Source organism: Vanessa atalanta, chromosome 4, assembly GCF_905147765.1.
Source record: "Vanessa atalanta chromosome 4, ilVanAtal1.2, whole genome shotgun sequence".
Taxonomy (NCBI): domain Eukaryota; kingdom Metazoa; phylum Arthropoda; class Insecta; order Lepidoptera; family Nymphalidae; genus Vanessa; species Vanessa atalanta.
In genome coordinates this window covers 13,415,087-13,434,446 of record NC_061874.1, presented here as the reverse complement: position 1 = coordinate 13,434,446, position 19,360 = coordinate 13,415,087, and the positions used below count along the sequence as shown (strand labels likewise).

At 31.0% G+C, this 19,360-nt stretch overlaps 1 protein-coding gene across 1 annotated transcript in view; it reads right to left on the bottom strand.

The window, feature by feature from the left end:
• The window catches only part of LOC125077598 (neprilysin-4-like), a 45,561-nt gene that overhangs the window by 25,827 nt on the left and 374 nt on the right, over positions 1–19,360 (bottom strand). The window contains exon 2 of the mRNA XM_047689560.1: positions 9,042–9,118. Within this exon, the coding sequence (XP_047545516.1) occupies positions 9,042–9,118 (77 nt within the window). The remainder of the gene's footprint in view (positions 1–9,041; positions 9,119–19,360) is intronic.

Here is a 19,360-nt window from a genome sequence, read left to right as displayed (position 1 = left end):
GCTATGAATCATTGTTGGAAATGAAAATGAACCGAGACGGTTGATTTTTAGATATGATGTAGGAGAGCCTTAGAAAAGCTTAACTTGTAATTGTCGAGTTCCTATGTGAGTTCAACGCAATCTTGAAAAAAGGGTTGAATTTCATCTGAAGGCTATATACATGTGAGTCTGTGTAGGTACCACCCACTCATCACATATTTTACCGCCAAGCAAAAATATTTAGTATTGTTGTATTCCGGTTTGAACAGTGAGTGAGCCAATGTAACTACAGGCACAGGGAATATAAAATCTTAGCTCCCAAGGTTTTGGTGGCGCATTGGCGATGTAAGGACTCACTCCCATCCACTTACTATAAGGTGTCCACTTACTATAAGGTCGCCTATTTGCCCGTCCGTAATAATTATTTACATAATAAAATAAATAATTTGTTTAAAATCTCTGTTTCTTACATTAATGTTAGACAAATAAATACGACACCAAAAATTATATACAGAAGTGACTTAAAAAAAAAAACATAAAGAAAATCGACTTGACAAGTTACAAGATTGTAAAGTCGAAACTGTCAGAGGTCATCCATCACGAGACGTACGAATGCGTTAACGATAAATTATTCGCATTATTTTAAATGATAAATGTTTGTGAGTCAGTGCGGCTTTCTTTATGAGGATGCACGACCTTCGCCTTGGAGGGATTTCCGAGATTTCGTGGAACAAAGGGCTTTACTCCTTGCGATTCCATGCACGTAGCTATTAATAAAATTTTAATATAAAATGAAAACAAACATTACTCTAGTAGGCTCTTAGAACTACTTTTCAAAACATTATTTTATAGGATTTACTATTATTCGTTTGGAATAAAAATGTTAACACGTAGCCTTAAGGAACTTTGTGTTTACCTATTTGTACGGATTATAACATTATTTTTTTTAGTTATATATGATTAAAAATGTATAGATCAGATACATAATATGTTATAATATTATTAATAATAATTCAAACAGATCATTTCATGTTTATAATAAACAGAAAAATTAAATCCGAAATATCCAACGAAAGACTTAAACGAGTAAATTAGGACTTTTATTATACTTTTTTTTTATTGAATTTATGTGTCTCCAACAAAAAGCACACACTAAATACATATTCTTAAAATTAATCAATGTGAGTTGCTATCTCAATTATAGGAGACCACAGAATACACTATACATAAACAAAAAATATTAAAGCACAGTAACAATAAAAAGTTAAAAAATAATTCAAAACAGTAAGAAATCGAATAATAATTAAACATGTTTTTGTTAGTTTAAAATTTTAGTGAAACAGTCTGAATTTGGACAATATCAAGATCATTTAATTCCTAGAAAATGTGTTATATTGTCAGTACAGAGCCTCGGAACATAATTTATTAATACTATAACTGCTCGTGGGTTGCATAGGCTTTTAAAATGATTTCTAAGTAATTATATGAAGCGACTCGCGCCAACATAAATTCTAAACCGTAGTAAATTTAGAGAATTATATCGAAACCTTTTTAATTAACAATCAAAATATTCCTTATTCAAATAGGAAATACTTATCCTGCAAATCAACATATACTATCCCTATATATAATCTATGTATAATATCCCTAATTTATCAATGTTTTTATTGACATAAGATATAAATATACATTAATAAATAATATATAATATAAAAAAAAAAACGAATACGAATGGGCCTGAAAATGTTCATTAATTATATTATTTTTAAAAGCCCACAATAGCCACCCCTGTATGTAGTTGGTTTAAAAATATAATCGTTGAGTAGATTACTTCAGTTATCAACAATATAGTTATTTCAATTAACGTCGATTGAAATAGCAGTTAATTTCGCAACAACTGCTATAATTTTTATTCAATCATCTCAATTGCGAATACCGCGTACATAACGCGAAAAATTGATCGCGTGTGCATCCGTCACACCAGTTATGTCAAATTATGTCAAATTACGCGCCCGTTTTAAAGCGTAGACTGCAATACTCAATATATTTTTTGTTTTTATATCAAACTGTTTATGAAAGAAACGATTTAAGAATTTCTATGAAGTGATATATAAATTTACTTACAGATTTTGAAATGGAATGTTTTAAATCATTAATAGAAATATCCATTATCTTTGTAATGTTAATATCGAAATCTGTTCGATTGTTTAAATACAAAGTCGTGCAAAGATAATGTGGCATACTTACTGCATAATTAAAATGCTTTCCTTTTCTTCTTAAACTCGAGACATTTTATGTATTTCTGTGTCTCTTATCTAAATACATAAAATAATGTTTTGTTAATTTTATAGCGTTCAAATAAATGCCGACTCTGATCAAAGTAATATGCATTTTAAACATTGTTCGTTAATTAAGTAGTATTTGTTTAGACTACCACTCGACTACACTAGTATTATGTCATATGGCATATTACTTTCGAGTAGTGCTACAGATATTGAATCCGTTTTTAATTCACAAAAGAGAGCTGCCCGGTCTATTTACAATCTTGGAGCTTAAGACTTCCCTTCGGGATGTTTTTAACAAAGTAGGAATACTCACTGTTGCTTTACGATATATTTACAACAATTTTATTACATTCACAGTATCATTGATCACTTTGATAGAATCAGTGATTGCACGAGACGTATAGAAGGATAAGCTTATAATGTCAAACTCAACAAATCCTTCCGAGGTAATGTTTTTATTTCTATCTTAAAATTCCTCAGACATTTTCAACTTTGCCGATTCTTTAAAACAAATAATTTAAATACATAAATCATATTATTCAACCCAAGATTACAAAGATGATAAAAAGCGTGGAGCTAGGAGATATATATAATTAATTATATTTAACTAAGTCAATGTATCCCAAATGTTGAAAAAGAGTAACTACTGGGTTTCTTGCCGGTTCTACTCGGTAGAATCTACAGACTCTGTAATAGATTTACTTATTATAGTTTTGTAAAAAGGCGATTATACAGGGCTTGTAAAAGTCTACTTGAATAGAGTATGTTTGATTGTGGCTCAAACCAAACATAAAAAAAATATCGTTCTAAGCTCCTATCACCAAAGGTGAGAGATCGCGATAAGCGAAAAGCATTTAAGCAAAAATTTAAGCATTTAAAAAAAAAAACGTTTCTCTTATGTAGTCATGTTTTGTGCATAAAGTAAAATAATTTAAATAAAATATAAAAATAGAAACGAATTATTAAGCAATAGATAATGTCTACATCGCCAATGCGCCAAAACCTTGGCAACTAAGATGTTACGTCTCTTGTACCAGCAGTTACACTGGCTCAATCACCCTTCAAATCGGAAAACAATACTATATTAAACTTCATCTCAAATCGGAATACGCACAATAAATGTGATAACTACGTCATACCAAACCAGACGGGCTTGCACGAAGAATTTCCACCAAAAATATTGATGAATATTTGTTTAATGTGTTCGAACAACATATTAGTTGTATTCCGTCAAACCATGTCATGAAACGTCATAAAATTACAGTAAAAATTATCGATTCCAAACAAAACATTATTGAATGTAAATTAGGAGTGAACGATAGTGCGAAAACTAGGTTACCATTCAATACATTACTAAATGTATTATCTACAGTAGTGTGTACATGGCTTAGTATTCCTTGCATAATTGCCTAATGGAAACGACGAGTATCTATATTGATGTAAACTGAAAGCTATCTGATGAATAATAACAACGACGATTCAAAATAAAAACTAAAAGAACGCGTCAATAATGTCATCAACAAATAATACTTACATATATTTATTATTAAAAAAAAAAGCCTATTATATTTTACAATGACTATAACTCGAATATAATTAGAGAAATTTCCATAATTTACGCATATACCGTTGCCATATCGAAGGTCGTATGAATAAAGAAAAGAAAGATTCGATCGATAAATTCTCGTAGGTATAATGATTCGTATGCGTCGATCGTCGTGAGTTTTGCATATAATTGACCAGGAACAGCATCGCATTATCACAATATCGTGTCAACCGATGATACATGTGTATATCTTTCTCCGTAATGCCTTGTCGATAATTCCATGTCATTGTATGGCAATTATACGGCGCGTGTCTTGATTAAATTATGTTTTTATTTATATTGAATCTTCGATTTACGCATTCATATTGGTTTTTTAGGTCTATGTCCAAAGACTTATGAATTATCTCATATATAAATTTGATTATAAATCTCTCTGTCGATCAAATGAAAAACTTTCAATAATTGTTTTTATTAACCCGTAGTTACTAGTCCGCACGCAGCTATATTCGCATTTCTGGGGCGGTGGGGTGAGATATACATAGGTATGTACGTATGTGTTAAGTCAGGTTAGCTATCTCGATTCCAAATTTAATCTAAATCCGTTCAGTGGTTTTTGTGTGAAAGAGAAGTAAATATCTATTCATCTATCCCCACAAACTGTGGCGTTTGATTTTACATATTAGTTGATAATTACCTTTTTCTTTATTTGATTATTATTAAAAATAGCTTCTCCAAATTTCTATAAGATAAATGCACTTTATATAGGAAGTGTAAAGTTTAATTTATGAGATAATTAAGTTCCACGTTTAAATTGTATGCATTTTTTTTTTCATAATTTTTTAATATGTTTTTTCATATGTTTTTGTTACCAAGTACGAGAACATAAAATGCAAATTTAAACACATTCAAAGTATGAATTATGAATGTATAATACCATAGTGCTTACATTGAGCTTATCAGCTACGTGTCCTATCATTACCGACGAATACATCATCTAGTTTTACATTGTTTGGTTACAATTTAAAATGTATCTAATGGCTTTAGAAATAAAGTTTAAAGTACGATATCGTATTTGAGATTAAATGTTTATTTTGTTCATATTACTATAAGATCTATTCTGAAGAATTTAATAAATTGTATTTACAAAGTGTATACGTAGTGATAAAAGCTAGTCTTCATAACGAAGATTAATTAGCGATCATACTACCTTTCGATTTCTTGTAATTGTAAGCCAACTTCTATTTAATGTTTTAAATTATTATTTTTATTGACTGCCGGTAATTATATTTTGCGAATGGCAACAAAAATGTATGCGGGAGGAGGATACGGTAATTTGATTCATTCGGTTTTGAGCGTTGAAGGAAAAACAAAAGAAATGAAAAAAGAGAAAAATGTAGAGTCAGGAGAAAAATAAAGAGACTCTGATATTTATGGAGTTTTATTTTGGACATATTTTGTTAAGTTTACATAATAGTATACCTGCCTATATTGCTCTGAGTTCTTACTACACCATTTATTTGGAATTCGTTTAGTGTATTATTATTACAAAGATTAAGGCTATGAGAATATTTTATGATTATAACTGGTCGATTGTCTGCAGCTAACACTCCATGGGAATTGTCATCTTGTGACATCTTGGGGTGACTGCAGATGAGTGCATTTAATTTAATTGTTAGAAAAGAATAACTATTGAGTTCTTACCGACTCTTCTCGGTAGAATCTACATTACGAACCTAGGATCAGACCGGACACCATTCAGTTCTTAAACAATAAGTGCTAACGGATATATCTATTGCGTACACATAAAATTCCTTAGAAAATTATAAAAGTAAAAATAAATTAATATTTTTGTATATTAAGTAATTTATCTGTGAATTGAAGAAACCTATCCTATCCTGAAGAGCACTTCAATTCTCTTTTAATTTGTATTAGCAACAATAATGTAATTAACTATACTTTACAGTTAAAATAATTAATCAAAAACTTTCCATTCGTGTTTAATAAACAAATGAACTCAAACATCTCACAACGTCTCATAGTATCAATATATAGCAATATATATAAGTCCTCCCATCCTGTATAAGAATTTTAAAAAGTAAGCACATTAAAAAACATGATCTGAATACATAGAAACCGTCGACTTCACAAAATCAGCACTTGCACTTTCTTATCTAAAGCAAATGTTGATGTTGTGGAGCTCCGTAACCGTAAATGAATCCGATAAAAACATTGCTTGTTATAATTTTGTTCTTAGCATAGTCTCATACTTAAAGATAGAATTTAAAGCCTGAATATAAAGTCCAAGTGTTACTGTGTAATTTTCTCTTTACAATTTCTACGAAAACTTATATTCTTAACTATCCGAAGCAATTGGATGATCTATACATATAATCTATACATATAAAGAGCCGAGATGGCCCAGTGGCTAGAACGCGTGCATCTTAACAGATGATTTCGGGTTGAAACCCAGGCAGGTACCACTGAAATTTCATGTGCTTAATTTGTGTTTATAATTCATCTCGTGCTCGGCGGTGAAGGAAAACATCGTGAGGAAACCTGCATGTGTCAAATTTCAACGAAATTCTGCCACATGTGTATTCCGCCAACCCGCATTGGAGCAGCGTTGTGGAATATGCTCCAAACCTTACGGGATGCTAATGCTAATGCTAATGCTAATACATATAATAAAATTGGAGTGTCTGCTTATGCATACCTGCATATGTATGTATACACGGTACCTAAATATATATAACAAAATATTTTTTTTAAGTTTCAAGACTTTCACTCGCAGATAGCTGACGTAATAAGGAGTAATTTAAGCTACAACAATAACGTTTTTGTTAAATTCAAACGCGCACGAAGTCGCGGGTACAGCTAGTCCGAAATAATTTCGTATCCGTAACCGTGTCTGAAACGGGTAAAATACTATTTATAAATTACATATCCATAGCATCCCTGATCTAAATCCACAGAGTATCAGTACCAGTTATTCTACCACACAGCAATCCTTTGTATTGCTGTATCTCGATTTGAATAATAAGAGAGCCAGTGTAAATAAAAACGAGTATATGTCAACTTAGAATCCCTGGTTAGACATCGAAGGTGGAAGAGCAGAATATATGAACAATAACATTGTCTTTAGACGAAGGTCCAAAGCTCTGATTGCTTATTTCTGATTCCGAAATAAATTACCAATAGCACATAATAATTAATGTTTGGCGTACAGACATGTTAATTCATTCTTGACCTCCTGAACCGTTCGGATGATATAGCACAGGGACGTCATCGTTCGATATTGGCAAATTCCACAGCACGCCCAGCAACCTATTCCGAACATACGACGTTAATCGATTTGAATATTGTAAGGATATTCTAATATTTTTTATGTAATCTTTTATTGCATAACATTGCTTTTTTTCTCTCTGTTCCCAAATTAAATCAAATTTTCTGCTATAAAATATATATATATTTTTATGACAAGGCGGACGAGCAAATCTGCCACCTGATTGTAAGTGGTCACTATCGCTCATAGACATTGACTTTGTAAGAAATATTAACCTAACCTTACAATCGACAATGCGCCACTAACCTTGGGAACAAAGATGTTATGTCTCTTCTGCCTGTACTTACACTGGCTCACTCACCCTTCAAACCGGAACACAATACACATACTAATTATTGTTACTTGGTGATAGAATATCTTATGAGTGGATGTTACCTACCAAGGCGGGCTTGCACAAAACACCAAGATATTTTCCTTTTTTTTATATTCAAAGTTCTTTAATGCACTTTATTAAAGTAAAAACAGTACTGCACCTTTCCTTTAAGCATTTATCTACCATCTGTTTAGAATGTAGCTTATAAAACAGAGCAAACCACGAAACTTACCCTAATAAGTGTTCCTTTTTTTGAATTCTTTACTTAAAATTAAATAAATATCCGGTTAGGTTTATTTGATTTGTCGATGATTAAAAGCTATCTAACATAATGCTGTATTATTCACAAACTATAAACTTATAGGCCAATATATCTGTAGTTGGATTATTGAGACTGAATCATAAAATCTGGTATAAACAATTGTCACGGCCAAATGCGACCAGATTCTGTTTTCAAAGTAATGCTTTGCCGTTTAATAAGCAATTCTTAATCTTATTATTATTTTACCAATTTGTACCAATCGTGTATTACTATGCCTTCCTCGACACGACACGGCACATTTAATGATAACAGTTTTGCCGTCGTATTAATTATCTTCGAGTGGCATTTGTAAAGAAAACGTGTTTGTTACCGTAGCATAATATTTTTTATCTCTCTATTGTGTATAGATTGTAATAGGTATTAATAAGTATTTCAATTTATCACACGTGTTGCCAATGCCTATAAAAGATCTGTGCTTATATACCAAAAAATATTAAACATTAATTAATAAATTTGTAGATAATCTTATTTATAGTTGGGCTTAATTCAGCCTATGTGTCATCATTTTTATGTTCTAAAATCGATGTTGAAGGGTTATATGGTCTTTTGATAGTTTCTGAATCCAGTTTCTCATTTATTCTATGTAAATATTTGCAATGTGATGAAGGTGAATTATTTATGCGGGTACGCACTCTCGGCACAACAGTATTGCATAATGCAATGATGCGCCGCTGTGCCACGTCTGCACACTTCCTTGATTTCTCAGTAGTCTTATAAATAAGTTAATTTGAATATGTATGATATAAATTAGATAAAAATATATTTCAGGATGTTGTTTAATAAACAACAGAATGAAAGAAAAGCTAAAATTGACTTAAAAAAATATACAATAATGCACTTTAAAGAGAACATACCAAAATTGGGATTATTTAAAAAAAATAAGGAATCAACACAACTGAAATGTTATTAATAAAGATATATATATAATTTAAATTTGAATGAAATATACAAGGTCTACTTAATTAAATGAGAACAAAAAAAATTACTGATTGCTGTGTCTAGTGTCGTCGGATATGTAGCACCTACACAATACATCTGTCCAAATAAAACATAACATTTATTAATAACACATGTGTTTACTTTATTACCTGGGACGATAAATGACGCATTTATAAATATTCATATTAAAAATAATGTTTCTAGGCAGTTATATCATACATATATATTTAATTATCTTCTTTTTTACTTTTTTATTCAAGTACATTAGCTATTTCAGCCCTTAAACTGGAACATGCGAATAATAATGAACTTACAATTTCTCCTCCAGTCCGCTTGCGGTATCCGGCAATTGTGCAGCAGACCGCTGGCTCTCACTGTCAATGTCCTTGACCTGCAGACATCAAAAATATTATGGTTTGTGTGCATGTACATGACTGCCTTATTGTTCTAATGGTTTCAAACCCTGAGTTAATAAATTTTATTGGGATTTCTCAAAAAAAAAAACAGATTTTTCTCTCATTTACAGCCCGAAGTGTCTTTTAATCTTAACCTCAGCAAAGCTGTTTTATAGAAAACAAATTTGATTCACACTTGATCAAAAAATTGTTGACTGTTGTAATAAAAAAACAGTATGCACCAAGCAAATCTGTAGGTGAACGGGAAAATGGGCCACTTGGTGGTAAGTGGTCACCACCGTCCATAAGCAATGCCGCTGTAAAGAATATTAACTATTCCTAAAACGCCAATGCGCCACCAACCTTGGAAACTATTTTATGTCCCTTGTGCTTGTAGTTACACTGGCTCACATCAATATTTTATCAAAACATACTAATAGTAGACGATAAATATATTTTGTAAAAAAATTCATAATTTTATATAAAAATAACAACAATTAAGAGTGAGAAACATTGGTTTCAAATTTGTCACAACCAACTAGGCAGGGAACTGTACTGCCTTTCGCTGTCGCTTTCGGGTTCAATTTGTACGGTACAAATTTCAGAACAAAATTTTAATATTATTGGTAAACGATATCAATAACAAAAACATATCACCGAATAATTATTATTAATTATATAATCAGTTTAGCATGACATCAGACGCATTGTGCTGAAACAATGGGACGAGATAAGAGAGACTGTAAGATAAATACACCAATGAAAACATAAACCGGTTAATAAGATGCTGACCATTGCCGAATTAAATGACATAACGTTTACGTATGGAGATAAGATCACTACGGCAAAAGTAACGAAACAAAAATCAAGTACATAATCCGTTTTTATTTCATTATCCATCACCAGTCACTAATTTCTGAGCTAATTTATAAAGTAGTTTTTATATTCGTTTTTTTTTTAAATTATATTTTAGGTTGAAATGACACTTCAAAAAAAAAATTCTAATATCTTTCGCTTTTCAATTTAAAATTATATTGAGATTAATTAAATAGTTTAACAAAAGTAACACGAACAAAGAATGGGAAAATGCAAGATTTTCTTACGACCATTCTTCATTCTGGTAATAATTATTATGTCAATAAATAAATTAAAAAAAAACACAACAAATGTTGCTCATTCTTCTCAAATAATACCTAGCTTTTATGATCTTGTTATACCTACTTTTAATAAGCCAATGAGAACCAATTCAATAGTGATAATAATACAACATAAACAAATATATACGTATATAATTTATTTATTCCGCCACGGCTAAGCGAAATATTATTGCAAGGAAGTTCAACGTATCACATTTACTTGCTGTACATTTAAATTATTGACAAATAATTTCAAAATCAACTGCAATAGAAAGTCTCGTTTCTTATTATAATTCTACTGTGATAAGTATTTTTTAGTAAAGTGAGGACGTCACAATTTCTGGGAATTTATCATTGTTATTCTAACGGTAATTTCCATCTACTCTCTGCTTACGCCGGAATAAACCCCTGGGCCATCTCGGCCAACGCGTACATCTTAAACGATGATTGCGAGTTCAAATCCAGGATAGCACCACTGAATTTTCATGTGCTTAATTTGTGTTTATAATCCATTTCGTGCTTGGCTGTAAAGGTAAACATCGTAAGGAAATCTATATGTGTATAATTTCAATGTAATTCTGCCACATGTGTATTCCACCGAGCCGCATTGGATCAGCGTGGGGAAATATGCTTAAAACCTTCTCCTCAAAGGGAGAGGAGGTCTTAGCCTAGCAGTGGCAAATTTACAGGCTGTTATTGTTGTAACCATAACTACAATCAATCAATCAATAGGTATACGTCGAAATAAAAGGCGTGTACGCTCGATCTCGTCTTCTCGAAATATAACTAACATCCCCGAAAACCACAACCTTGCGGTATAATAATTCTCGACTTCACCGCAACCAACGAAAAATTTTCATTTAATTGCTTAATTTGAGGTTATAATTCAAATCGTGTTCGGTGTTGAAGAAAATTATCATGAAGACCTGCATATTTTCATATATGTATCGAATGTGAGTTGAATTGAATCAAAAATTATCTTTAAAAGGGTGTAAAGAGGTTTTAGTCCAGCAGTATAGCATTCACAGCCTGTTTTTCGTCAACTTACTTATTATAAAACCAGTGTAGGCCCTAGATATTATATAATATTTATACTTTATTTATTTATTTATTTATACTTTATTGTACACCACAAGATACAGTTTAAAATATGTTACAAGAATAATTTAGACATTATTGTAGAGTACAACGGGCGGCCTTATGGCTAAGTAGCCATTTCTTCCAGACTAATATTTGTAGTCTTCTAATACAGAAATGGTTTAATACACATTTAATTAGTGTTGATTACTGAACTTGGGTTTAGCCGTGATATCCTCGTGAGTACATTTACATATGTCGGATGGAACACTCTCACGTCATGTACATTCGCAAACTCAAATAAAAATCAAACCTATTTATTAAGAGAGGAGAATTTTTGACAGCAGAGAAATACTTACTTACTTTTACTTTTTTGATATTTCTGTCTGTCGAAATATGTATAAATATATGTACAAAAGCAAGCGTTAAATCTGTTTATGTCGTACATATATACAATGCGTGTACAAAAACTTCTGTATTGACATTTTAAAACATAAAATAAATTAAAAGTTACCATTGATTTCACGTAAGATTCTGAGAGTTACCGACCAGACTATACTTAGTTACTTACTACTTACTCATTAATCAATCATAGCCAAGTTAAAATCGTATAAAGTTTCATTTATATATGCCGTAGGTACCTATAACTATCAAGGAGTACTAGCTCCAAGAAATTTTAAATCTAAACAATCTTATGTAGAATAATGCATTTTATTGTAAGCTGATTATTTACGAGCGAAACATAAGTACAACTACATACATAACGTTCAACGTAAGCCATAACATAATATCAAAAACTGATCTACTAACGATCTGCCGAATGCAAGTATAATCGAACGCGCGGACTGAGTTATGTCATATTGTTCTTGCAATGTGTTCCACTTGCCACACTGTTCTACTTCTGACTTTTTCTTATTTCTTTTTAGGCATTCGCCTTCCGTTGAATTCGAAAGGAAATAAACTCATCACGAAATGTGCTTTTGTGGTAAATTTTTGCATTGTTGCATGGTATATGTCTACAGTAGAATAAAAACTGTTACAGCATCGAATAATGGATCGGGTAAGAGGGTAAATCTTTGTGAAATATATTTTTGGTGCGTATTTTTTTTTTTTTTTTGTTTACACTTATAAAACAGCACAGTCTCTGTTTTATTTTAAATATATACATATATTATTAACTGGCAGCAACAAAATTTCTTTGTAATTCTATATTCAAAAGCAAAAGATTTTAGTTATAAAAAATACAACAGATGTATGCGTGTTTATATGACAATATTTTACAATTTACATTGTAAAATATATAGAGAAAATAATTTTAAATTTTAATAATAATATTAATTAACTATATCAATGATTTTTTTAAGAAAATATTTTTTAAGCCTAAAGAAATGATGTCGGCTTCGATACAATTTACCGTTACTCCATCCTTAATATTTTTTAGTAATATAATAACGTGAGACCATTATTATTGCGACAAACTTATGATTTCTCCTTAACCGTGGGAGAATGAAAATGTTTCTTTGTAGTACTTTCCCTTTAATGTATTCGGCATATTGTTGTATGTGACATCCTTACGTCGCTCTTGGCGATTATTGAAGGTTTATGAAAAATGAAAATTTGGTAATTTCTTAAGAATGCTCAAGGGGTTGTAATTAAAGCGTACTCTTTATACCTTTTATCTCATACTCCGGCGAATTCGACACCAACAGAAAAAGTTGTTCGTTAGTTGAGCAACATCTTAGCGTGATTTAAAGTACGGGAGCTATTTCGAAATTCCGGGCAACTACTGAAATTATCTCGACAAAAAAGAACTAAGAATACCATTTAAATGGCCCAAGTCCCCCGACTTAACTAAGCAAACTAAATTAACGATCAAGCATACAAGTGTTATATTTATCTTTATTTCTACCATAAAACTAGAAAGTGTATCTTGTTATACGCGATAATCTAAAACTAACAGCTAACAATCCAGTTATTAGGAAATAATTATTGTGTACATTTAGCATCGTAATTCAAATAATAATAATAATAATATAAGTCGATTTTAATTATAATGGACATCAAAATTAACGTAAAAAGTAATTTCTATCTATCTGTGTTTGTATCCAGCGATATGGTTAAGCGATAGTAAAAAACATCCCAAAAACACATGAATAATATTAATGAGCCAACATGAAGTGGTATACTCAGTAATTTTATAATTGCTTTAAACTATATAATACCTATACATTTCAAAAGCTTATAGTTGATTACAAACGCATAGTAAAAGTCGAAATTTATATACTTTAAATTTTAGCTAAGTTTGATTAATTTGTAAAAGAAAAGATCTAAATAAACTAATAAACGTCATAATATTCTCAATACTGAAATCATTCAGTGGATCGTAGAATATACGAACTTGCACCATTTCAGTACGTAACGCTAGCGCCATTTTTATTTTTTTCCCGCTAATCTGATGTCACTATTTAGCCATAGATTAAATTGTAATAATGGCAACTGAACCGGAACAAAAGTGGTTTTCTATGGAAATCTCAAGTTCAAGATAAAAGTGATGTAAAATTGTTCTAATTTCGTACTTTCGGTGTTGTTATACTTTATTTTTCCTATTAAACGTGTTTGTTTATTGTAACTTTATTATGTACTTAATCGTTGTAATTTAATTACAACGCGGATGCATAAAACCACGATTATTATTCATGGAACGTCTTCCATGCATTACTCTCTGATTGTCGCGATGGGAAACTAATGCTATGGTTCGTAATATAAGATAAATTACATTCTAGTGGCATGATACAATACTATGAGAAATGCAGACGTTTTATTGAACAAATATATTATAATTTACATAATTAAACAAATGAAGGAAACAATTTATTTAATTACACATTTATATTAAATTGTCTAAAATAACTTATTATACTAGGTATTCAACCTTATATTAAACATTATGAAGTAACCTTAATAAAATATTAAATAACTGTCTGACATACAAAGCACAGCCCAAACCAGAATGGGAAATTATGCGAGCACTAAGAAAATGTCTTTCAGAAACCATCACTTAAAGGTGAAACTTATAATGAAAGCTTATATGGAAAATTGTTGTTATCGAAAGTTAGAAATATGGAATTTGTTGTTTTGGTTTCCGTTTATAAGTAAAGAACATATGTTACAGTGTCTTTGAATACTCATCATCCAAGAGGGTAAAATTGGAAATTAACGTTGGCAAAGAATTTCGCCTGTTTTCAATGATTGAAATATGAAAATCTGGTTTTTTTGAGTGATGTTTACGACTGAATATCGCATGTGATATCAACCCAGATATTGAAACTTTCGAAATACTTGAATCTTTATGTCTTATATATTTTTATTCTTTAAATTATGTATTAAATATATGTACAGTATAATTTAAAGATTTCAAATATGCAGGCATATAAGTATTGAATTATAACTTTTCAAATATTTCAAACCGCATGCCTTAAGATCACTAAAATCGATTATAGTTCAGGCACCTCTATAATGTGCGCGTGCGCATCCTTTAAACAAGGACACGAGCTTTTACTTCAAGCATTGCTAAGAATTTGTTCTAATAAAGACTTTACGTTCTACTTTACGTTCTAGTTTTAGAAGCGGTTTAAAATATAGTAGATTTTAATGATTTAATGTTGGGAGTTTGAATCTATATTTCAGTTGGCTATCACTGCCACTAGCCACGATCTTTAAATTAGCCATAAGCTGCCACTAATCAAAGAGACTACAATTCTTGATAAGCTTGAACTTGTTCCTTTTAATGGCAGTAGTGTTATCGCTATCGATTTGTTGTATTGTTTAACTAGTACATAAACTATATACTAATTATAATTACAGAATCCCCGGCATAACCCTACTCTACCCTACCCTACATAGCCTACTATCAAAGACAATGACATTTAGACATAGACAGCTTAACTTCTGTTTAATAATTGTTGTATTCCTAACTGAAGAAAAGCTTAGATTTGTAATTATATGTGCGAATTATATTTATGTTTCATGAATCTCCCTTTATAGTTGGCCTTTCTAATTCTGGGACCATAAGATTGAATTACAAACTTCTAAGATGACTGATGAGTTGTTGTCTACTATGCTTATTTATATATGGAATATAAGCATTATTTTTATTAAATAAAACACCATTTTAAATTATTCCTTAACATTGTTCAATTTTATCTCAGAAACAATAATGTCATCAGCTGCCTACTGAAATCTCAATATGAATCACAGTTAATGGGTTATATAACGGATAGTACGAGTACATACAGACAACGCGTTACCTACTCTTCTTTGTGTACATGTGACAGATTTGACTTTTATCATTATAGCACTGTATGAACCGATCGGCTATCTCTTTAGAAATGAGCATAATATAATATTGTTTGAATGTATTGTTTCAACGTAACGGCGAATACGTAACTGGGTCACTTTGAAGTTCGCTTGCTAATGTATTGATTGGGTTAACTGTTATGGGAATGTTTCTAACTGACCATCCTTTTTTTTGTTTGCAAACGGCATGCGTAAATTTCCTCATGAAATTTACGCATGCCGCCCGGTCGGGGGACCAGGACGGGTATGTGGGACTCAACCGGGGCCTAATGCCCCGTGCCAGGGCATGCTAATGTCCTGTCCTACCCTGACTTATGTTATAAATGCGAAAGTGAGTTTGTTCGTTTGTTACGCTTTTACCTCTTGACTATTCAACCGATCATAATGAAATTGAATATACACGCTGTCGAGGTACCGATAACCTGATCTTCCTTTACATACGAAACCGTGAGGTTAGTAGTTCATTATACAATGTTAAGTTGGTTAGAGTAAATCGGTATGGCCGTAAATCAGTAGGTTATTTAATAAGCAATGAAAATTACAGGAAACAAATTACTAAATTGTGTGTGTGTTTTTAAATGCCAATGATAAGTGTTCACCTCTGTCCAGACATTGGCATTGTGGCCATTCCTTACATTGTCAATGCTCTGCCAAGCATGGATTCAAAAGATGTTAATATGTTCCTAGTCCGTGTAATTACTCTGACTCATTCTTCTTACCGGAACGCAGCAATATAAAGCATGGCTGTTCGGCGGTAGAATAAACGGTTAGCGAATAGTACTAGATTGACGTGATCACTTACAGAAACGAATATTGTTTTAAAAACTCGAACTGGAACACTGTATAATTGGATGGATACTACACATTCGGCATCCTCCTCTATTTTCTATGAAAATTTGTTTGTAATAAAATATTTTTTTACTTAGAGGCCTTTGTACAAGCCCGCCTGGGTTGCTCGCCAAGTTTGAAGGTTGAGTTAGCTAATATAGCACAACTTCAGTTGTAGAGAGGACATAAAACCTTAGCCCTCAATATTGGTGGCGCGTTGCTTTGAGGAATGATTAATATATCTTATTGTATCAATGACGGCTTATGGTGCTAACTTTATAAGCCTGTTTTTATCCAGATCCCAGACTACCTCTACATAATATTTCAGAGACATAGTCGTGAAATAAACAGCAGATTTAATTTTGCATACACATATAATATAAATTTGATAGAAACATAATATTATTATGTAGTATATAGCGTTCATCCGGAAACTAAAATATGTCTCATTATTGTTAATATTTCACATCGAAAAGATTACTTTTGAAACAAGAATAAGCAAACAAACAAAAGTACCCCTTTGTTATCTCTGCGTAGTATAAAACAAAGTGTGTTCCCACCGTCCGTACGCTTAGATCTTGTTAGCTGCGCAACGGATTTTAATGCGATTTACATCAATAAACAGACTGAATCTAGAGGAAGGTTTTAAATATGTATATCACATTTATATTATAGTATAAAAATACCGAGAATTTTGACTTTCATAGCTGCAAAAAAGCAAGAAATTGTCTGTTGTATTTTCTTTTTTAAATCTAAATGTTGTATATAGCTGTTGTTGCTGTGATAGGTTATACAGAAGGTATATAGGTGTCAAGTATATAATATGATTAAAATAACGGTTTGGTTTTTCAATCAACCTTAGAGATTTTTTGAATGATAATTTTTTTTTTTTAATTCAATTATTCTCGAACGAAATTTTAAGTTCAATATATTCATTGATTACTTACTCTTAATAAGAAATCAATAAATAACCTTCCTCGTTAAATCGTTAAAGTCATTATCGTGTGCTAACAGCTCATTATAATATATAATTATATTATAATAATGAGTTGTTAGTCGACGAAAAGTGTTTAAAATATACACATATCGAACGTAAGGCTACATTCGTACGGGAAGCGTGATACCGCGGCGTCAGGCATGCGGTGCCGTGCGTTGCAGCGGCCACGACATAGGAACCAGCCTTATTCATTATTCTGGCACCAGTGCCAACATTTTAATATGGTTTTTATTTTAATTTTAAAATGTAGCAAGCATGTATGTATGTAAGTATGCATGTATCTGTGATGATATACGCGAGCGATAGTGAAAAAATGCAAAAGAAGGATTGCTTGATTTGTATACAACTATTTTTTAGCCGTTGCAATCAGAATTAACAGTTTAAGCACTAGCCTATAATTTACAAAATATTTTTTATTTTTTTATTTCTAGTAATAATACATACAGACTAGTAAGCTTTTAGTGTTATTTCTAAGTTATTGTTGAAACATAAAAGAAAAACGAAAGAAATTAAATGTTCTTATAAAAAAAGATAGAAATAGAAGTTTTAATCACGCTAATAACTAACCTAGATATAATCTAGGATGACAGACTAAAATAATCAGATACCTAGTTTATTCAATCTGTCAAGACCATATCGAGCCGCACGGCATAGAGTTCCCCGGTCAATAAGCATTATGAAAATAACTTGTCACTAATTTTATTTGTATTGTCACAGAGTACAATTTTTTATTCCATACACCGGCTAACCTAATCCTAACATATTATAATTACATCCTAACATATTTCTTGAAATGTTTTCATTACAGACAAAAATATAAATCATATGATAAACTTCAAACATCTGCATAGTTTATTGATACGGTACCCTAAGACTTTTTCATTGTATTCATTTATGTCGTGTCCTCTCGATTCGAGGTTGTATGATAGTGACAGTTTCAGTGATAAGACTGACTTTAGTACTATCTTACTTCCGATGCAACGCGTGTTCTCAAAATACTGCAAGTCTAAAAACATTCTTAAAATAAATTATTGAATACGTTCAATTTTTTAATTAATCTGATTATAACACTCAAACACACGCTAAAAATGTTGTAATTGTAAGTTCCTAATGTAAGTTGCTGTTTTATTTTTATAACAATCCGAGTCTATGTCTAAATCAGAAAAATAGTTTTAAGAAACATTATTAAGTATATAAAGTGACATATAAAATCGAACATTTTTGTTATCTTATATTATTTGCCCCAAGCTGCACTAAATCGCTAACCTTGTACAAAATATTTTTTTTTATATGTATGTATTTTATTTAATATATACATCAACTAATTAAAAAGTATCATCAGTTACATTTCAGATACTAGCACTTGTCTTTTGAATAAAAAAAGCGATATTTTTTACCTTCGACATGCCCGAATACGAAAACTCACTTATACTTAGCTGTATTTTTCTTATATAACAACTTTTATTTAACCTTTATTTTTATTGTATAAATAAAATAATTATTTTGCATTAAGTGTTTATTCGTATCGCGTGAATTCTCATTGTCAAATTTATTGGTAGCCTTAGTTTGTCGCCTTTTTATTTTAGGAAAGAACTGCATTAAAAAAATCAATCCGTTCATCAGTGTTACGTTTATTATTTATCTCGCTTGAAGACGCACCACCAAGGTTTTGCAGATAGTTCTTAAATAATTTCGAAAACAATTGCAGCCTACCTACTTATTTTATGAGAGTCAAATTAATTGAATTAACTAGATATTGTCTCTTATAGCACAAATTCTTAGAATAATTTGCAATAATAAATCCGTCGGTATGGTAAATAATTTCATGAATAAAGCGTTATAAA